Consider the following 24,640-nt stretch of genomic DNA (forward strand, 5'->3'; position numbering starts at 1 on the left):
TTTTTTCGCTTATGTTTATGAATATTGGACATTAAATTAAATAAACCACTTTTTAATATGAACACAATTTTAATTATCATTTAAAAATTAAATTATACTTAAACCATTTTCACAACGTAATAATTTTAAGTGATTCAAATAAAAACAGAAAAATCTTAAAATTAATTAAGTCGTTCTCATAATAAATTTTAATAATTGGTCATAATGAAAGAGTTTAAATTCTTTAATTATTAATCGATGAACATGAGACATCCATAACATGGAATTGTATATCATTGATCGCTTAAATTATGGCACTTTGTCTTAAAAATCTCATTAACGATACTGTTCGAAATATTTAGTATTCAGGAAGCTTTTTTATGTCAATATAAAATATTTTACTTTGTTTTTAATGAGCCAAAAATGTTATTGATTTGAAACTCCTTAATGTATGCTAAAATAATACTGAGACGATTACTGTCACAATTCAAAAGTTTATAGTGTATTGATTAAGTATGTTAATAAGAACATCATTGTCGATAAAAGGCGTACACTCCTCATAAGGTTGTTAATTGTATAACATATTTATTTAATTACTTTAATAATTATTTAATTATTTTGATATATTTATGCAGAAAGCAATCAACTCACAATTTTAACAAAATGCGTTATTTTTATATTCTTTTCGCCTTGTTTTTATGTACACACAAAGATTATGTATCATTTGTTGATGATTATTTGACAATGTTGTGTTGTTACGTGACACTATTCCTTAATTTGATTTTTCGTTATTATTTCTGTTGAAAGTGCAGTTAAATATATGGGATCCACCATTCAGTCTCTGTATTATTACAATTTGAAATTTATTACATTTTTATATTACCTACCCATAAAAAGTGAGGAATCAATGAGCTCCAAAAATAAATCATTTTTAATAAAATCACGATTAGTCAAACAAAGTTATAAAATTATAGAAATCACTGGAATCTCCGATTATTACTGGTAACAAACGCTGTATACCTATTACCATTAACTTACGCATAGTACCTATCGAATACCTATAAAATAGTATTAACCGAATTTATTTACAACAACGTATATAAAAAAGTACAATATCTTTCCCCTTTTAAAATAGCGATGAAACCAACCATCTATTTTTTGCAACGTGTTAATTATTATGAATTATTACCAAATTTTGAATATCCAATCAATCTACAAATTTGGTATTATTCTGCTTGTTATATCATATTTTTTGAGATAGAGCTTTATTATGTTGATGTTTTACAAAAAAAAAACTCTAGTGCTAAAAACCTAGGTGCCTCTGATCGCTTATCATAATGTGGGCTGGTCGCTTTATGAGTAATTTGGTAAAATTCGTGAAAAGTGTTCTTAATTTTTAGGTCCTGTTTGACCAGTTTTGTAGGCCTTTTTCAATTCGCAGGTGACTTTTTTTATTTATAGGCGCTGAACTGTCTACCTACATTTGCAAGGATCATGGGTCAACGACAGTTTCTTTATATTATAATATTATACTGGGACAAATAATATATTCGGTAAAAGCAAAACCGACCGGTTTTTTAAAGCCAGTGCTTAAACTGGTTGAATATGTTTAAATATTTTGAATTGATTATATGTAATTCATACAATTATATATTATGTATTTTTAGGTTATATTGGTGGAAAAAACGTCACTTTATAATTTTAACGTTAATTTACTTACCGCCAAAGACCAAAATCTGATATAAATTACTACTTTTTATGATTTCAAGAATAATTTTTATTTAATAATTAAGTAAGCACGTGCCCAACTTCATATCAGTGGTTGCAAACCTATGGCATGCGAGATAATTTTGCAAGGTACGCGTTTGAAGAGAAAAAAATACCTATAATAATAATAAATGAATTTGTATAAAAAAAATAGCAGGCAAATACTCTTCAAGAATAAGCATTACGTTTAATTTAAATATATAATAGCATAGGACGGTCCTTAGACTTTATGCGTCACATATAATAATATTATCGCACTAACCTCATCAGGCGGCGGGGGGGGGGGGCCGCGCCGCAAACCTCTAATGTTGAACGATCTACAATGTTTGAGACCACTGTAAAGAGAGAATCCCTCATCTGATCAGAGCAATTATGATGTCAGTTTGTGCGTAAAGAACCAAAATAACCAATACAATAACAAACAATTTCATTTATACCTTAAACATGACTGCACCAAATAAGAAACAGAAACTTGGTGAAGCTAGTATTAGTAATTCTGGAAGATGGTTTCAAAATTGGTGGACTGAAATGTATGGCGTAATTGAAAAAAGTGATAAAGCTACATGTGGGCTATGTTCTGTAAGTGGTATCTAGAATATCATCATTTTCTTAATAGAATTTTTAAAAACTGTTTTTCCCTATAACTGCTCGGCACGTCAGACAGTTGAAAAATAATATTTGGGAAAAGGTTCGCCAACCCTGATCTATATTATAACTGTGATAAATTGTCTATTTAAATATTATATTTCAGCTTAGTAACCAATTTTTAGTCGGATTTAACATTATTGTGAATAGTTTTAAAATATTTTTTTTATAAAGCAAGGCATTCTATGTTTCGAAATATAAAGTTTTTTTTAACATAGTATCGTTATGTTAACAAAATTTTTGCATATGAATGGTCACAAATATATAGGTAACCTAACTTGTATCTCTCTTACATAAACTTATTTGATGTAAATATATTGAGATAGATGAACATTAAATTTTCTTGACCTTATTAATTGCAATTTTAGTCAGCATTTTTTTCATCAAGAAAGAATTTACCAATATATAATATTGATGTTATATTTCACAAAAACCTTCACAAAATCAGCCATAAACTTTCCCTTCTATGATTAACGGGCGTGTTGGTTTTTTTTTTATTAAAAATAATTCTAATGTTGAACTGGATGTTCCCTAGGTGCCTTTAAACGATCAGTTTTGCTGCCCTTTTAGTCTCCGTTTCAGACGAGTTGTCAGTTAAACTGACGTATAAATGAAGAGGCTGACTAAAACCAAAACGGGGACGAGACAGGATGACAGGATGGGTTTTCCATCAGTTACCGAATCCATTTTTAGAATTGCCTGTTAAATTGACGTGTAAATTACTATGTTGCCATATTTTTCATACTACTTTTCTAATTTCGATTGAAGAATTATTATTTCTTCAAATATAGATGCTGCATTATACCAACTAGTATATTTAAAAAATTATTACTTATAAAAATAATATTCATTTTTATGCGGCTCTCGTGGTGCAGCCGTTCCCTCCGGGAGGAGAGGACACAATATATTTGTGTGATTTTGTCAAAGCCTTGGTGTTTGTGATTGTTCAAAATTTCTATCAACCACCTTGTACGAAAAACCAAGGACATTGTCATTAATAATTAAAAAAATATATTCATTTTTACTGGATAAAAAAATACGTAAATATACATCACCGTTACTCAACAAAACTGTCAACTAATGCTGAATGGATATTGAAACTGATCATCTAAATATACCGCCATTTCAAAACTAAAACAGACCCAAATGGAAACTTCCACTGAACGGACAGCAGAACAGAGTCTAAAAGCACCTTTATTGGTGGCACCTATCTACTTAGTGCATATACATGTATTTGTATTATATAGTGCAGATTGGTCATTTATCAGTTTATCGTGTTGCATCAAAGGTATGATAATATGTCACTCTGATAGGTTTGTATGATACCGATACATAGTAATAATGCAAGAAAAAATTATATACAGTTGCATCGTATCGTATCGGTAAATAATACGCAAAAATAATACCATACGTTAAATAGAGTTAAAAATTAACAAATTACTTAGAAGTATTAATTCCTTTTTGTAAAAATTCTGTGCTAGTGAAAATATGATAGTCCTTAATATATATCCTTAATATGATAGTACTGGATAACATAATTAAAATTTCGCGAAACAATATTTATTTCAGAGGTCCACAGTTTTTTTTTAAATTCTTACGAAATGTACATAGCGCCAGCATTTTGCACAAATATGTACAAACCTAAACTAAAGTTAATTAGCGCTTGACGTAAACACTTTATGTATTGTGTATCAAGTATGTATGTTAAATGGGTAAAATCTTTATCGCAAATGCAAAAAAATGATTCGTATATTTAACAAAAATATTTATTTAAATAGCTATCTGAATTAGACATCATTGATTTGAAGATGATTTTAAAATGTTAACAATGATATTAAAATACTTTAGTAATAAAAACTTCAAATTATCATCGTGAAACTACGATATTATTATGTAGACATCTGCCGATTAACACATTAGAAACGAATTATGTAGAGAACACGTTGCCATATATAAGCCGTATTAAAGAGAAATTAATAAACAAATATGTATAAGAAACATACGAATTGCTAAGAAAGAGGATTTATTTCTCTAATGTATTACAGTAATAGTCATCACCACAATTAGCTTCACATTTCGAGATGAATATCACATTTAAAAAAATATATGAATTGTAAAACATTTCCTCAAAATATTAGATCAATATTTTAGACCTAAACAGGTCCGGATTTATCATATACCTGAAAGAGCTATTGCCTATGGGCTAATAGTTGTAGGGCCGAAAACTGAATCAACAAATAATTAGATTAAATCTCGAGACAGATAAAGCATTCGCATTCACGACAATAAATTTCGAGGGTCCACAAGGTCGATAGAAGTAGACAAGTACTTTTAATAAAAAATATAATATTACTGAAATCAGTGAAGTTGAATAAATAAACATCGGAAGAAATATTTACAATGCACACATTAAACGCCACCCCTGCAATACACAACATTATTAAGATCTTCAAAAAAGTATCGATACTTTGGTATTGATACGATACCAATAACAGGTGCTGAGAATTTTTCTTTTGATAAGATGCTCCGACGCAAAAGTAATATAATATAAAGATGGGTATTTTTGAACAAATTGATACAACATCACGTTTAAGTAAGATGTTATTTGAGGCAGCTTGACCTAAAACACAAATATACAAAATGTGGTTTCAAACTCATGATTGACCCTTTCAGAAGGTGCATTGTACCACTCATCAGTCGCATACGCAAATATATGCTATTTTATTTCGAGCTAACTACACATGTACATTATTATCTACGCATGCGATGGATATTAGTGTGTTAACACGTGATTTATTTTTTTATTAATTTCACTTTTAAAATCACGTTTTTATGGGGAAAAAATAATTAAACTTTTTGACTTATCTAAAATACTATCATGGCATTAGCATTTCCAAAAAACGTAAAAAGACATTTGCATAATTTTATTTTTATATAATTATCGTATATCCTACAGAGCGATTCATGACTAAGTGCTATTTATAAATTTAGATAAACCAAGGTAAAATAATAATTTGATCCGAACTTAATAAAACTCACGTGTACACTTAAAAAATATATCACACTATCAAACTATTATTACAATTATAATATTACAACAAAGTAACTGAAATATTTCATAGTTTTGTTGTTTTGTACGTTTTGTTGCGTTTTCTTATTCATACAGTTTCAGTAAAATTTTTTTCGTTGTTTATAGAATGTACACCATTTTCGCCTCAAAGTTTAAATACATGTACGAATCTTCTATTCAATCGTGAATATGAAAGTTTCAAACTTGAAACTCAATTTAAACTGACACAAATAACTCAAGTTTTACGATGGACTAATACTGGTACAATATATTATAATCAATATACAGTTACCTTTTTATATATACACTTGTTTACATAACAAAAGCAATGCCTGATTTAATCTTGGAACTCTACTAATTCATATCAGGGATTCAAAAAAAAAGTCAAATATAAAATTTAGACTATTGAAATTAGTCGGTTGAACAATGGTGTTTCAGTCAATCAGTCAGTTGAACGTAAATGTTCAATTTTACTCGTATATATTGGGCGATAAATTTATTCAAATTAGATTTTTTTTTTTTTTTTTTTTTTTTTTTTTTTTAAATAAGGTGAACATTACAAATTATAAATTTAAGACGTTCACAACATGGCATTTAAAAACAAAGAAATATTATTAAACAGCGTAAAGAAGAAATAAATATATCCAGTATCACAAAAACAGTAAAGTAAAAGGTACAAAAATTATAAAAATTATACATGGATGATAGATTTTATATAATGATATATATGTCAATTGCTTGTGTTTTTTCAAACTTTTCCCTGCTTTCACAATTGCTTGTATGAGGTTTATATTGAATTTACGAAGATCTTTTATATCGTATATTATAGATATCTTTTATTTTTCTTCGGATGGTTTTGCAAAGTGATGAAACTCCATATCGTTTTACGCCTGTCGATCGCTGTTGGTTTTCCTTCTCTGCTCCATAAGATTTAATGTTGCCTTCGAAAGCTTGGTGAGAGGTGTGACTTCCGAGCTTGTATGCTTGTTTTTTTCTGCACATTGTAGAATGATATTCGCTATATCCTCCGCGTTGGATAGGAAAACAGCTTCGTTCTCATCTAAGAAAGCCAATAATGCATTTTTGAGTTCATCTTGGAATTCAGTATTTTTTTCAAGTATATGCGAGCATTTGACTTATCTTACATCTCACCATCCTGTGATTGCTGCCAGTGTTTAACCAGTTCATCAGCTTACAGTTTAAAAATGTATATTTTCTGTCAGTGATGATGTAGTCAATTTCACTGGTCCTTTCTTACTGGCTTCTTTACGTCCATTTACGTGTAGGTTTTTATTTAAAAAAAAGAATTCATGATCTGAAAATTGTTGGAGAAGATCAGCTTGGAGAGGCCTTCATCAAGCAGTGGATAGATTGTAGCTGATGATGATTATGATATATCAATATACAAATGTTGTATATAATATAATATCGTGTGAAACTAATAAGTATATATTTTTAAAATTAAACCGTATCTTAAAACATTAAAGGACTACGAACCGGACATGACATAACGGTCAGCGGTGTACACAAAATAACACCTAACACCAGTTCATGATATCAATCAACAGTGTGTTCAGTCTTACATCGACTCGTAAAGGTAACATTTATTTTTAAAGGTCAAACATCTTGAGCAGTCACAATTATTGCGTAATGTCAATAAAGAAGTCACTACATTTTTATTAGCAGCACTTACAGGTAAAGAATCGCAATTTTTACAGAAAAAAAAACACTAAATTTGTAGTACGGATTAAAATAAATTTTAATGAAAATATTTTGTTCATTTTTTAATATATGCCCACTTTATTAATTTTATATGTTGTGTATAGCAAAACAAAAATGTCAAGCATGGTAATTAGGTTAATTTTTAAAATATGTTTTAATAATTTAAAGAAAATGTTAATCTCTAACTGATAAAGAACTTAATGTTTTTTTTTTGTCAAACGTTTATGCAGAATCAAATGAATTTGGTTTTATAATGGGAATTATAAAATTATATTAATTAACTTGACACTAATAAAACTCAAATAATATTAACAATCGGTATCACGTATTTCGAGGTCGTTGATGAAGATATTAGGTTATACGATGATATATTAATTTATTTTTTTCACAATACTAACTAAAACATATATACGCAGATGACGCTAAAATATATTAAAAGGTTTCGTGAGCCGATGATTCTAATGTTACAATCTGATTTAGATATAATATAATTATAAACACTGTCAATTGAATCATCATTATTTAAATGTCAACGAGTTCTCGACATTATCGTCCTCTAGAAGTATCAACCCTATCCATACAGATTACAACTGGGCGCCAGGACAATTGGGCACCGCACTTTCGAATGAAATAAAAAGGCATTCGTTACGATTTTTTCGCAGAAAGTAAGCGAGGAATTCTAATTAGTTTCTGTCTACCACTTAGTAGTTTTAAATCGCTTTGCTCTAAACATAATGTTTTTTTATTAGGGATAGATTTTTATTGACAATTATCAGACTGGGGCAGGCGTAGCAAACTAGAATTCAATATTGATAAATGCAATCTTTTGTCGCCTCAAAAGCGTGGTTTTTCCAATACTCGATACATGGCAGATTTCTGTCACGAATATCATCCTTTACTTGAGGTTGTATGAATACTATCCGTGGCTTTTTCCAACTGACTTTCTCTTAGGTATGCTTACATACTGCAGTCTACAGTTTAGAAGAGATTTTTATTTAGCTACGTATTTTTTTCGACTTATACGAGGCATAAATGAGAACTCTGCCATTCTGGGTAGTGTTGACTTGTGTGTCCCTGATAACTAACTTAGAAATAGGGAGCATCAGTTATTTATTTTCCCAAGGTGCAGAACCGACCTGCTACTGATAATTTCAATTGGGAGGGCTATAACTATGTTCAACCAAATTGCTTCGGGTGTTGATATATTCCACTTGCGTAAGGGTGAGTTTAGGTGGACGCCATTTTATAAATTCTTAAAATAGGGTATCCTTAGAAAACTCGGTGTACTTCTTTAAACTTATATAATATTGTATTTTCACTGCTTTTGTATGTTTATATTATGTTCTCTTTTTATATTTTCATTTTAATCTCTTTTATTACTTTTCCTTTCCTTTCTTCTTTATAATAATGTTTCATGTCATATTATGAATGTCTTAAACTTATAATTTGTAATGTCCACAATATGTTGAAAAAAAATGAATTGAAATTGAATTGAATCATCCTGAAACTTTATATAAAAATAAAATAACTCTCTTATCGTTGGAACTTAAGGGGGATGCTTATACTATCAGAGCCGAAAAGAGGCACCTAACGGAAAAATACGAAGCTTGCAATTTGAGATTTTTTTTGATAATTTACAATTTCAACTGTAGTAATTAATAAATATGTATCTGAAAACACTAAAAAGATTTTTTATTTTTTTTTAAATTTAAAGATAAACTGGCAATTGTAAAAAAATGTAATAAAAAGTGAATTCGTTGCAGGGTCAAATCTTATTATTACATTATATTTTATGGCCATATTTATTATTAAAATTTAGTTTATTAAGTTTTAGATTTTATGTGGCGTAGATTTTTGACTAATTCATCGTTTTAATATTTTTTATATATATTTAAAAAACATCGATTTAAAAAAATATATAAATGTGTATAACTTGAAATCCTTTTTATTTATATCTAATTTTATTTTAGGCATGGTCACAATATTGAAGCTCGAGTTGATATAAATAAAAAGGATTTCAAGTTATACACATTTATATTTTTATAAAAATCGATGTTTTTTAAAATATATATAAAAAATATTAAAACGATGATTAGTCAAACATGTACACGACATAAAATCTAAAACTTAATAAACTAAATTTTAATGATAATTATGACCATAAAATATAATGCAATAATAAGATTTGACCCTGCAACGAATCCACATTTTATTACATTTTTTACAATTGTAAGTTTATCTTTAGGTTTAAAAAAAAAAAAAAAATCTTTTTAATGTTTTCGGATACATATTTATTAAATAATACAGTTGAAATTGTAAATTATCAAAAAAAAATCTCAAATTGCAAGCTTCGTATATTTCCGCTAGGTTCTCTGCTGGCATGCGTCTCCCCCTTAAGCATATGCACAATTAAATCATTATTTACGTATGCATATTTAAATCTACACCAAGTATCGAATAATAAAACAATAATTAAAATATTAATAATATTATTATATATATATATATATATTCTAAAAGTACCCATAATTCACGAACGTCATTTTTTTTTCGAATTTCATTCGATTACGTGGCGTCCAGTTGTCCCGGTGTCGAATCGTCCTAGACTCGATTACAAACTAGGAGACGAACTCTCGAACGTAGTTCAAAAATACGTGAGCTGGGTGTCATAATGGATAATAAGATAAATTGTAATGCTCATATCAACGAAACTATCAATAAAGTATTAAAATTACTGTGTTTTATTCTTCGGCGTTCTAAGCCATTCAGATCACCTGAAGTTGTGAAGGTATTTTATTTTTCATAATTTGGCATTTGAAACAATTAGATAACTTAAAGTGAAATATAGCAACTTTACAGTATCATAAGGGCCTAACGAAATGCAGGTTTTGAGTTAGCCCTAGTTTCGATAAAATGCCGTCATCATATTTATTGGTGACACATAGCTCTATGTCGTAAATATGTGTGTCTACAAGATATAGTTGAGTAAAGTGTATCATATTTAATAAATTTCAAAGTAGCAAAATCTTTATTTGCATTTATCTCAAAACTGTGTTATTGTAGATAGGCCCCTGTGATCCTAAACCCCGACGTGGTATTATAAAAACTAGCTTTATTACGAGATTAACAGGAATGGTTGTATTTTTTTATAAGTGGACTCATATCAATGAAATACTTATTAATATAATGCATTAGCTTTTATTTTATTTTCGATAGATACTAATTCTATCCAGATTTTTTTAATTTGAATAAATTTTAAAAGTAGTATCAGTATGCATATCGTAAAGTGATATTTTACAAATTTGCATGGTTGTTAACAATTTTATTGTGGACATCAATAATCATATATTACATAAAGCTAACAAAGCAATGAAAAGTTTAGGTACTTATGTAAATAATTTTTATTTGAAAAAAGAATTATTCTTTGTTAATATAATATATAATTACGGAGGCTGGTGTATAATATTTAAAATACATTTTATTGCAACGTATATTTTAAAAATTCAAATTGGTTAAAAAATACCAAAATAAAAATGTTCGAATATTTGTAAACCAGTTGAATATCAGCGATAAAAAACTTGTATAATAAAGAAATTAAGTAGGATCGTTTTATTTATTTTTACTAGGAGTATTTAGAATGAGTTTTAAGTATTTTTTTAGATATTGTAAGGCCACCCGCTCACATGAATACTAAAAAAAGATGAGACTGAAACTCCAGTATCTAGCTAATGGCTAATGTATTCCAATGGCGGCTCGCTGACGGTAATTCTGAAATCTCTCAGTTTCAAAACGTCCGCGACCGAAACCGAAGAGACGCGACATGCCAATCTCTCAGTTTCCAGTCACCCATAAAACAGTGATATCAATATTAGTAGATTCGATGAAAAATCATATTTTCTTACCAAAATTGGTAGCACTGAACAAACTGAACAAAAAAGAACAAGCCAAGACGTCAAAAGTTAACGCTTTCGCTGCTGAATAGATAATGAGATTTTAATTGCCCCCTTTAAAATGCACGTTAATTACATCGATCGGCCGCCTGGTCATTACGCGCCGTGTGCGTCTTCCGCGTCCAAAGTATTAAAGATTTTTAATTTTAAATATGTGGCAGATATTCAAAAATACTCCTGCCTATATAATTACAGGCTGCTAGAATATTCCTGTAAAAATATTATGGAAAATGCTTAAAATTAAGTAGGAAAGACAATGGGTTTGACAGTTTGAGGTTATGAGATTATTAGGTTTCAGTAGCATCGTGTGCGAAGCATCAGCTACTGTCCAGTTTATGAGTTTCATCACCAACCAGTTCGTCAGATTTTAGTTTCTGCGTGAGCGAATGGCCTAATACTTAACTACTAATAATGTTGATCATGCTCGTGGAGTGTTGTAGTAAAATTATTATTAGTATGCTGCCGCTGCCATACCGTTCATCCGATTACGATAAAACTTTATCAACTTATTGCTTGCACTATCGCAAAGAGTATAGGCTATATCTTATATATAAAAATGAATGTCTGTTTGTCTGTTTGTCTGTCTGTCTGTCTGTCTGCCTGTCTGTCCCGTATGCGTTCCTATACCATTCATCCGATTGCGATGAAATTTTGGTAAGTGGTTGTATGTACACCTGCAAAGGTTTTTGAATTAGAAAAATCCATCTTCTTCTTCTTTTTCATTATATTTTCTTTTATTCGTATGGTTCCTATACCATTCATCCGATTGCCACAAAACTTTCGTCAATCGTTGTACGCACACCCGCAAAGGTTTCTGAATTAGAAAAAACCATCTTCTTTTTCTTCTACTTCATTATATCTTCTTTTATTCGTATGTTTCCTATACCATTCATCCGATTGCGATGAAACCTTCGTCAGTTGTTGTGGTAACACCCGCAAAGGTTTCTGAATTAGTACAACCATCTCCTTCTTTTCTCCTTCATTATTTATTCTTTTATTCGTATGGTCCCTATACCATTCACCAGATTACGATGAAACTTTCATCAGTGGTTGTGCCAATATCCGCGAAGGTTTCTGAATTAGTACAACCATCTTCTTCTTCTTCTTCATTATATCTTCTTTTATTCGTATGGTTCCTATACCATTCATCCGATTGCGATGAAACCTTCGTCAGTTGTTGTGGTAACACCCGCGAAAGTTTCTGAATTAGTACAAACCATCTTCTTCTTCTTCTATTCTATCTTCTTCTATTCGTATGCGGTCCTATACCATTCATCCGATTGCAATGAAATTTTGATCAAGTATTGTGCTCACGCCCGCAAAGGTTTCTGAATTGATTCAACCATTTTCTTCTTCTTTTTCTTCTATTCTATCTTCTTCTATTTGTATGCGTTCTTATACCATTCATCCGATTGCAATGAAACTTTGGTAAGTTATCGTGCGCATGCCCACAAAGATTTCTGAATTAGAAAATCATCATCTTCTTCTATTCGTATGCGTTCCTATACCATTCATCCGATTGCTATGAAGCTTTTGTCAGTTGTTGTGGGCACATCTGCGAAGATGTCTAAATTAGTATTATATAAAATACAAAGTTTGTTGTTTATTTGTTCCATCCAATTTTGATTTTTTACTATATATTAATAAAATTAATAACGTTTGCATATTTTGGATTCGATTTTAATTTAGTGTCTTTTGTTTGACCTTTACTCCTATTAGAATTATTTTCATATTGCCATATTGTATTACACAGATATTTTATTATTAAAAAAATAATTACCCCTTATTATTTTTTAAATATCTAAGATAAATGTATCCACGAAGTGACCCTGTGCGAAGCCGGGTACTTCAGCTATATTTAATAAAAAAAAACACAAAAAATCATAAAGCCAAAGTTCGTAAACTTTATCGAGAGTATGTATTAACTGATAACATAATTGTATCCTTGAATTATCTTCATAAAACTAATACCAATTACTAATATGTTATTTCCCTATTACTTGTATATGTAAAAAAATCTTGGTACGTAGCACCTACCTACGCAAGAAAAGTAAAATTTTGAACATTAGTTTAATCTTCGTAAGGACATCCATGATTGTGATATTGACATGAGTCATTGTAAATTAATAAAAAAATATTTGTTTCCGTATTCAAATATTGTTTTTTTATTCAAATTATAAAATAGTAAAAAATATGACGGTTGTGATTTTATAAAAAAAAAATCGATTAGACGATTTTAATAGTACTAACTGATGTTATTTTTCATAAATAAATAAATAAAAATCCTATTGGGATACTTAAAACTATCCCTTCTTTTTTGCGCGACCTTTAGATATATCTATTGACTATTCCAATTCGAATTTATTTATTTATTTTACGTATGACGAACATGGCAAATTATAAATTAAAAGCGTTCAGGACATGACATAAAGTAAGTGTTAACAATTTTTCATATAAAAATATGGGTAATGGGAGTAAATAATACAATAACAAAATTCGGAAAATAAAAGTACATGGAAGCACACAAAGTGAACTAAGTTGATAGACCCTATCTTAGAAACCTATAAAACAACGTCTACCTAAATTCACCATCACGTAAGTGGAATATATCAATATCCGAAGCGATTTAATTAAACATAGTTATTGATCTCCCAATTGGCATTTCTAATGGCAAGTTCTGCACCTTGGGAGGACAAACAACGGATGCACTCAATTCCTAAAATAATTATCAGAGACAAACAAGCCAATACAATGAAACCCCGATTTACCGTTCTCGCATAAATAGTTTTCCCGCCAAACACCCATAAAAACAATGTTAAATAATCCTGCATTAACCGTTCCCCGATTTATCGTTTTCCTCGATCTATCGTCTAAACATTATGGTTCCGTCACAAATATTATCCCGATTGACTGTTTTTGTTGAATATTTTTCATTTCGCTTTCGTAGAATTATTTATGATACATACAGACCTTTCAGTCGCGTCACTTTGTTTGCACAGGTCGGTTGGCGCTCAGGCTTGCCTCGAAATCTGGTATCACGATTTTTTATAAATCGCAACTAAAATGCACCCCATGAAGAAAACTAGAACTCGAGCTGAGAAACTTAAAATAATCCAAGACGTCGAAAAAGATCCAGGAAAAAATAGAGTTTAAAAAAAATTAATTCCGCATTTATCGTTTTTTCAGGGTCCCTTGAAAACCGTAGAATCGGGGTTTCACTGTACCACCAAGAATGGCAGAGTTTCCATTTACGTCGCGTATAAGTCGAAAAAAATATGTAGCTAAATAAAGATTCCTTCTAAACTTTAAGCTACAGTATGTAAGCATATATGTGTACAGCTGCTATATGTTGTGAAATATTTCATTTGGTAAAAACCCCTTTTGTACTCTCAAATGGAAATTTTAGGTTCAAATTCTTATCACTGAAAGATAATAGTTTCGCATTTATCATAAACAAAGACCACATAATAACATATTATTTATTATTATTGCACAAACATCTACTATAATGTGAAGTTTTTTTTCTGGATAAACTACACGAAGCATATAGGAAGATAACAATCGAGATTTGTTTAGTTTATTAGGTATTAATAATTATTATCTGTTGGTAATACCAACACAAGTTAGTATTGAGATGGTGTAAGTACACAACCTTAATATAGATTCCAGCTGTCTTTCTGAGAAATAATAATTTTATTTTTAATACAATAATTATTAAAGTAATGATGATTAAATTTAAATATTCACATAATATGATAAATGACACTGGCTGGATAATAATTTGGTTTATCGTGTACAGTTTTATTACATTGTTATCCTTGAACTGCGGAAAGAAGCCCTTCTTCGTATTATTTATTTAAATATTCCACGCATTGATAAATTCCAATATCTCTTCGAAGACACGATTTTAATTTATTACAGGTCACTTGTCCATGATTAACGTTACCCTTTCCACCTGCGTGTTGTATAAACAATACAATAACATATGATAAACTGAGATTTTTTATGCATAGATTGCTCACATCGTTGCTAAGTAACTTAGCGTTTTTCTTGTCAGATCTCCTATTTTTCAGTAGTCTAGGTTTTTTAAACTCGCGATTATTTTATTCATAAAAACGCTAATTTTTCTTCTTAAGTAAAATAATGTACTAGTTATGGGTTATTTTTTATCTAATGTAAGAGTTTTTATCGATAATCATTTCACTAATTTGTATATAAATGCCAGTTTTATGGAAGAAAGAAACAACTACCTATTTTGCCCAATTTTCATATGTTTCGGCTCAATCTCTATACAGTAAGTTTTTCTTCAACATCTTTGCTTCAGACCGATTCTAACTTATTTCGTACACTGATTTCAAATTTAATCATCAAATTTTCAATGTAAGAGCTAAAAAAGCTTCACATTTTTAGAGGAAACTTACATATTCGCAATATTTTAATATTATTATTCTGAAAACATCAAAAATAGTTTTTTCAGCAGATTTTTTTTAAAATCTAACATTTTTCTACAAATCCCCTATCTGGCAACACAAAAATCACACACTATTTTTCAATGTGTGTATAGACGACCTATTAGGTTGAGCAAGTGTCTAATGTCCATTTCTCGTCAAAACAAAAAGCTGTTAATACAACCTCCAACCCGTCGAGGATCGGACATGATTAACGAAAAAAAACATATTTTCTTGCCCTGACTGACATATTTTTGTTGACTAGAGTTGGCAACACTGACTGCTTGTCTTATAACGAACATTAATGATATGTTTATGAATGAACTCATCATTGTTGTAAGCGACTACACATAAAAAAATATAAGTAATCACGTTTATTAATAATTATTATTGTACTAGTGAAAACGGTGAAGTGTGTAAATATCGATATAACGACCTTTATATACTAGAATGGCTTGGCATATTTTAATCAATCTTTTCAATGCTATCATAGGTATTTTATTCGTTTTTTTTATAAAATATATCTAACAATTTGTTTTGTTCGTAGTCACGCAATATATTGTTAATTTATTTTATTGGACTGTTAAATAAAGAAGCGCAAACGTGTGAAGTTTGATAATTATTTAATTATTTAGTTTAGTTAGGTTAGTTATTATTTAGTTACCTAATTTTAGTAAGGTTAAATTGGTAGGTATTGTAGGTAAATAAATATATACCGTCAATTATGAAGATTTAGTAAAAGGGTAATCATAATAATTTTTCGTAATAAAAAAAACATATCATAAATAGAAAGATTATTAATAAAGTAAAACATATCTGACGGTCATACAACATTTTGTTAAAAGTAGGTAGGTAGTACAAATGTGCTGTATTTTGAAACAAAAGACAAATGGTAAAATAAACAACATTACAATACTAATTGTTGTTAGTTTTACTTTAATAATTCGCTAACTCATAAAATGAGTAAGCTAATCGATTGCTGAAAGCTATATCTACGTAATGAATTACTGAGATTTTTTTAAAATTGTAATACCCCATTTAAAAGAAGAAATGTTTCGCAGTCAAAGCCTCGGTAAAATCATAAAAAAATGCCGCTGTTGCGTTTGTTAAAATTGTCCTGTAACTTTAAAGCAACAGTGGGATAACTGGTATAGATACCCCACTATTAATAATGGTATAAGAAATCCTAGTATTATCATATATTATAAACTGCAGAAAAAAACAAAATACACATATACTCGTAGTTAACTATTTCATTTGGATGACGCAAACATTAAAGTTCAATCATCTAGAAACTATTATTTTTGACTTATCCCACTGTTGCTTTCAGGTAGCGAAATGTACTTTTTGTACAAATTTACGATTCTGTAAATGTATTGATATCGAATGAACTAGGCTCAACAATATTATGATATTTTTTTAGGATAATGTTTATAGGGACAATCCAGTATTTTTTAATTATTATCCAAAATAAAATGTTGAAAATCACTATAACCATAGCAGTATAATATTTGTGTTATTATTTATTAAGCTGGCCTTATAGTAATAAACAATAGTAAAGACAAGTAATTAAAAAAATACAAATATTATAAAGCCATCCTTCTCATTACTACATAATATCAGTGAGCTATTATTACGCCTTCTCAAATCAATACACTATACGGTAAGCAAGAATGAAAAAATCCATAATACGCATTTGTGTTCACAGTCATAACTTATAAAAAAAATAATTGCAGTAAAATGTTTTTAAAAGCTTGTTTTTGTAAAAGATTTAGATTAATATCCCATTTTGTAAATAAATAATTACTATATTTCTTAATTATACAACTAATTATAATGTCAAAGTAGAATATCAATGTTTTGAAAATGATAATTATGCATTTAGCAATTTTCAAGTTAGCTGTCGTCGATGATATTAAAATTATTTCAAGGTGAAACAGGATTATAATTTCAAAATATTTTTTTTTAGTTTTAGTGATATAATAAACAAAAAACATCCGACCGGTAACTATAAATTACTAAAAACTAGCATACATATTATGTGTAGATTTTCTTGCATCTAATATTTATTTAAATGGATCATTCTGTTATCTTAATGTGAAAAATATTTATAACTACAAGATGTCATTAAAAATAACGGAAACAATATTTTAAATTTAAAAAAAACCCAAAACTTGTTTGAATTCAAGAAAATCAAGAATAATAATTACCTACATCAGATTGCTGATTTTGATTCGATATAATTATAATAATAATATAATGTATGTATATAAATAAATTGATTTCATGTTTAAAATCTGAAACTATATTTCATTCTGTAATTTGTGAATAATGGTAGACAAAAATATGAGTAAACGTAAACCCAAATGCTGTATTCATTAACTAAATAAAAATAATAGATATTGTACGACACAAATAATTATAATAGGTAGACGTAATACTATAATATATTACAATGGACCTTGTAGTTCATTCATAATCGAATGTTACTAACCTGTCTTAATAACAATAGAAAAATATTTATATTTTTTCATTTATGTACTTTAACTGGTCTGGACAATTTAATATTTATCAATAAAAATACATAGGTACTAACTACTAAAAACTTAATCATACCATCGACTTTACTACGCCCATGCGATAAGGTGTCGGTTTATAAATTCGTGGGTTTAGCGTTCGAATCTCGGTTATCGCCAATTATTATGTTGTTTTTTTAATATATGGCAGAGCATGGATCTAATAGGTTGAGCAAATAAGTGAAGTGGCTAACATCCATTTTTATCCATCCATCCATCCAAAACTATTAACAACAAAATCTATTAATATCCACATACTCCGCTTAGAACCGTACATGGTAATTTACTTGTTTACTACGATTTTTCAGGAAACTAGATAAAGTGCACATATTTAATATATTTTTCATGTCTCTATTATCATTTTAGATCCAATATAACTCTGTATCTAAAAGCTTATCCAAATAGAACACTTTCAGGAAAACGCAATTAATTTTTTTTCATGCTTTTTTTATTACGGTTGTATGGTATTAAAAAATTAAGTTTCTGTTATGAATATACTCAAAGTGTGAAATTTTCCCGATATATATATATAATAATGTAAGCAAGATATCTATGTCTAACTCATTTTCGATAAAATTAACAATCTGACTCTGAGGTATACATAATAATCTGTTGTGTAATATTTGTATTAAATATTTCGTTACGGGACTATAAGAAGTTTAATACAAGGGAAAACATTACAGTTATGGGCTAGATCCAAACCCAGTCATGTTAATTTAAAGAAAAAATGACTAGTTTGGTATTAATAGTTTCTTTTTATTCTTCACGAAGATTTTTCTTTCGTGATGGCTTACCATACGTGAAAAATTGAAATATAGTAACTACACATTATTGCTTTTATTATTTTAATCTGCATTAAATCATTTTTAATTTTATATAAATTGTATATTATATAGTTTATAATATATATTGGTCGGTACCTATTACGATACTTAGTGGGACACTCTGATATTGTAATTCAGTTTCTCATTTTATTACACCCAATTCAATCGATTAAGAATGTAATAACCGAAAAATCATTTTATAAAATCGATAATATTTTATGAGTAGTTTATCGAAATTTATCAAAATTATATCATCCCTATTATTAATGTATATGCATAAATAGTTCTACGTATTAGCACCATTGACCATAGTATTGAAACAATACAATATTTGTGCAGGCCAATGAAATAGCTGTCGTTTAACTCACAAGCTGAAAGGTGAAAAGATCGGGGACGTCTTGCTATGCACTGTACAACTTGCAAATTGTAAGATGACAAGCTGAAATATTGTATGTAATGAAGCATGTGTATTGAAATAATTTCTTGTTTGTAATCATAATTAAAGTAGTAATTATTGCAATCACATACATTATTTGAATACTTTCACTTGTTGAAAAGTTTATTACAGAATTGTATTGATGAAATATTATTAAACAATAGTTGTTTAAAATTAGTGTGTTTGATTAACTAATTATAAATATAAGTTTTTTTCTTAAAATTGTTTTGTAACTTTCATTAACAATCGGCGATTAATGGTTAGGCCTTGCAGATTATAATTCTGTTTTCTGGACGATCAATCGATAAAATAATTCTTCATATCTTCTTACCTATCTTATACAGACGGAATTATTACCTAAATGTCTATCAACAAAACAGCGCTGTTATATTGTCAGACTCGTATTTTTAGAAAATATACAACAAAACGTATCTGAATGTACAGCTTCTCATATTCTCACAGAGCTCATTATTAAAATACGTAATTTTCGACTATGTCTATTTTTGAAGAAAAGAAAATGATCCAATTTTCCATGGAAATCTCTTGATGAAAAATGAAATGATGACAAAATTTTGAGAATCTAAGATTCTTCATTGAAAATACATATTTCAAAAAAGTATATTATATTTTGCATGTCATTTGTAATAGCGTAATTATTAAATAATGTCAGTACGATAGTCATATGTCATACTATATAATATAATCCAATTCGGTCTAAGGTATTTTATTCTATAAAAAAATCTATTGGCATGTTTTCCAAAAATAAAAAAATATGAAGAATAAAATAACAACTCAAATGGCGATTATACACATTTGAAATGTGTTTATTTACTTTCTCATAAAACGATAATCAAGTAGGTATGCTTCTTCTATCTGTGTTATTAGATAGATAGTATATTAATTGGTTACATAATATTTGTGCTTTAAAATCTCGTATAGCACCTGTCAAACAATTACATTATCGAAACAGAAAAAATTGACTATGGAGAAACAGAATTCATGCATAATGAAAAAAACGCATAAATTAATCATAGATTTAAGCTGCCTGATAATAATGTTGGAATTCGACTTTTATTGATAACTAAGTAGAAAATTATTCAGAAAATTGACAAATTCGACTATTAATAATTGAATAATAAACATTTATTGTGAGTGAAGACCAATAAATCTTACTGAACAAATTTTCTCTGATAATAAACAACTTCCGATGTTTTTTTTAATCAGGCATACCTAAGGAAGTTTCAGATTGTCCGCAGTAGATTTTTCTTCAACAGTTAATTGAGAAATAGTAATTTATGGGTCAGTGTTACCTTGTCGACGTGACATTATAACGAAAACAGTGTTAAAAATCTTAGAAAGTTCTTTTATATTCATAAAATATATTTTTACTACTCTGTCAATGTTCACATTATTTTAATTAAACTATTTAAACCATATCAATAAAATATTTTATCAAATATATTTACTCAAATCAATTAGAATTTATTATTTTATCACTGTTTTCAACTTATAGGTACCTACCATTTCTACAGATTAAAAATTATTAATTATTCTCTATAATTCAAATGTATTAATTTATATTCTTGACAACGAATAAATTAGTACACAAAACAATAATCAAAAATGATAATCGTATAATAAATGGAATAAACTATTATTTGAATATAGCAGTACGTTTTACAATTAATATAAATATATAAAAAGTCAAATTATCTTGAAAATATAGTACCTATTTGTGTCGTTAGGTTATTTAGAATGTCATCTTTCACGTTACAAAAGTGTATTATCATGGATCATTCCATGACGAAGTTACAACTATCTTTTGGCAGGTTATTGAAAAAGATATGACAAATAAAAAAAACTTTTTTATATTACTTTCGTGTAAAGTTGAAAATTGTTACTAATGTATTTTTGACGTAGTATACTCGATATACTAAACTACTATAAGAATTTAATTTTAATGGTTTTAAAATAGAAAGAATATTAAAACAACAATATTTGAGTTACTTATAATATGTTCCCAGCTGACTGCGGGCTATAAATTCATTCTCGGAAAGATCCAAATATATTTTCAAGTATGGCGTTATATTTTGATCTGAAAGAATAGTTTATTATCCGAAACAACTATTAACATAATATAAATTAAGGAAACAAAATAAACCGTTAAAGTGAAGCTTTATCACGTGAACACCGGTTAATTACTTTGATTTTTTTATGACATAGAAGGTTTAAAACATTTGATTTTTATATTTAACATATTAAAGAATTAGTACAGTAATATACTTATACGAAAATTGATTTGTAAATATAGATATTTTCATACCGTTCTCATTGAATAATCCATCTTGATTATTTCTGGGGAATTTTAATCAGTTAAAAGAATAATTTTAATTATCCAGAACTGATTAAAAAGAACACTCACTTTTTTGAAATATTTTTTTATAAACTTTTTGTTCAAATGTTAAATAAAAACTTTTATTTAAATAAATGGCAGTGATTATTTTTGCACTCTGTTTCCATTATTTTGTTCCAATGTGCAGACGAATAACGAAGTGGCACGGCGACGCACACGTCCGGGCGATCATTTAATTATGGATTGCGCAAATAGTTTGTCCTAACTTATATTGGAAGATTCATCTAACGCAGAAACCTGAATTTCACATGGCATGCCGCCTATACCACACAATCACTGACACTCTGAAACACTTTTATCGCCCGGCGTTCGTTTTTCAAAATTCAAACACACCGTGGGAATGGCTGTCTATCACGATATAAAACTTTTTTTTTATTTTAACAACGTTCATACATAAATCCCCACTCATTTAAATTATTATACAATATTTTAAAGCACAGTAATATATACCTTTATTTTTTTTAATTCACCAAAACTCAAAAGATATATCGTTCAAAAAAATCATAATAATAAAAATCATTGAAAAATAAAAATATAATTTTATCGCTATCTAGATAAATTCATTTATTTATTATGTACTAATTTAAAAGTGGGTTCATTAACGTTAATCACCATGTAATATTTTAAAAAAAGTATCTTTATTGTAAATAGGTTATATGATAAAAGGTATCACGGAAAATGTGTCCGGGTTTAACTTGGACCCAAAGCTTTCTGACATAAAATGGTCGTATTTTTACTAAGCGAGAAAATCTGGCTACCTACAGTGGTTTTCAAAGTTTCTCATTTTACGGCACCCTAAAAATATTAATTTATGATATAAGTGAGCTAGTTGTTCACGACACAGTTTCTCACATCTTGGAATGAAACTTTAATAAATATCTATCCTCATGATTTCACTTTTCATATTGGGGTTCAGAAATATTTGTTTTTATTACAGTTAACACCTAAAACTCAACTTCGCAGAGATTGTATATTGCATTTGGAATATTTTCCGCTGAGATTTAGCACTTAAACAAGTATATTCATTTTGTATTGATATCTAAAACAAGTAAATCATCGATCATAATATTTACCAAATTTACAGTACCTAGCAGGTAAACTCAGTTATTCAATAATAGTATGAGATTTTTTACATGTTATAAGTCTATAATTCTATATGTTACCGTTAAGGATGCTGTTAAAGCATTATGACTTATAAAATTATTTTTTTATTATTTAAAATCTTTTAAATTTCAGGTAAAATAGTAACAAGAGTCCCGAGCCGCATGGATCTGATGCTAAAACTATGCACCGTAGTGCTTAAAGAAGGATGTTAAGAAAGAAGAAAAACAAATTTTTGTACTGGCTCTACTGTCCGCTGAAGTTAAGCGCCCTGTGTATCCGCATATTAAGTGTCGCGAGTAGAAATGGATGAGTTTACAGAGAAGTCGGGAATATCCCGCTCCCCATACGATGCTTCAAATTTCTTGAATAGCCCAAAGTTGGCCTCGGTTGCTATTAGATACGCGTGGTCTATTGAGCCCGTGTGACGGGCCCTAGCAAATAGCTCCGCTTGTTTGGGTTCCATAATCGGATAATCCCAGAGGACGTGTTCAATGTCTTGGTAGTCATGATAATCGTTTTCTTGCATTAACTGGAATTAATAAAGTTCTTGAAAAATCCTGGGGTGTCCCTGTGTATTATTAATTAATAAAGACACACACTTTAAAAATCTTTGCGCTACTACATAGATCAGATGACAACCAAATAAAACACGGACTCTAATAATAATAGGCGTTGAGTGAAAAAGTACAACCAATTCCTCATAGCATTTTTTCTTTCAAACTCGCTACAGCATAGTGACATAATATAATCAATTATTCAATGGGTGCTAATTTTATTGAATTGCGAAATGGTAGACAGCTGAGACAGGTAATGAAAAAACGTCTGTTTGACCTAGAGTTGACTTGATAGTTATTTAATCGTATTACTTGCTTATATATTTTTCACGTATTGATTTCGTGTCAAAGTTTTCAAAAATAACTATTTGTTATTTCATTCATGTCAGATGTCTTTCTCTGACAACATAATAATAATATTACCACTATAGAATTGTCACATATGTATTATTTTATACTTCTATAATTTCCATTATATAATCCTGCTGGACATTATTCAGGCGGCCAAAAGCACTCCAGCTTAGCCTTACTCTGCGAATAATTTCATCAAATATACAACCATCTATAGACACTTGTTGTCCCAGATAGTTGTAGTTTTTAAACTGTTCGAACTGAGTGCCATTGAATGCCGCCTGAATAATGTCTTTAAAAGTGTACCTCCCAGTGTGCCTAAAGCGCAAAGTGTTCAACCAGTGTGTGCTTCCCGTAATCAAATATGCATGTGAAACATGAACCCTAAGTAAAAGAGAGATCCAGAAATTTAGAGTAGCACAACGTGGTATGGAGAGGTGCATGCTGAAAAAGAGGAATGAGTGGATAAGGGAACAGACAAGGGTTTGCGATGTAATAGAGTTTGGTAAAAACCTCAATTGGAAATGGGCTGGACATATAGATCGAAGAAAGGACAATCGTTGGAAAAATTTAATCATCCAGTAGTATCCAAGAGGTACAAAACGTCCGCAAGGTAGACAGACCTAGAGGCCGCTGGGTCGATTAAATGATAAAGTTCTGCGGAATTACGTGGCAGCGCAACGCACAGGACCGAAAGAAGTGGAATCAGCTTGGAGAAGCCTTCCGTGGAGGCCCATATGATCTTATTAGTATTGGACATGGTCGAGAAAATTTTGCATCAGAGTTTTATTTAAACCACAT

At 29.2% G+C, this 24,640-nt stretch overlaps 1 protein-coding gene across 1 annotated transcript in view; it reads right to left on the reverse strand.

Annotated features, from left to right (window-relative positions):
* The window catches only part of LOC147067791 (uncharacterized), a 33,532-nt gene extending 11,518 nt beyond the window's left edge, over positions 1–22,014 (reverse strand). Inside the window, exon 1 of the mRNA XM_085952195.1 lies at positions 21,741–22,014. Within this exon, the coding sequence (XP_085808321.1) occupies positions 21,741–21,761 (21 nt within the window). The 5' untranslated portion in view covers positions 21,762–22,014. The remainder of the gene's footprint in view (positions 1–21,740) is intronic.
* Positions 22,015–24,640: the final 2,626 nt, after the last annotated feature.

The sequence above is a fragment of the Rhyacophila brunnea genome, unplaced genomic scaffold, assembly GCF_057557595.1.
Source record: "Rhyacophila brunnea isolate RB1 unplaced genomic scaffold, BYU_Rbru_1.0 scaffold_3, whole genome shotgun sequence".
Lineage (NCBI taxonomy): Eukaryota > Metazoa > Arthropoda > Insecta > Trichoptera > Rhyacophilidae > Rhyacophila > Rhyacophila brunnea.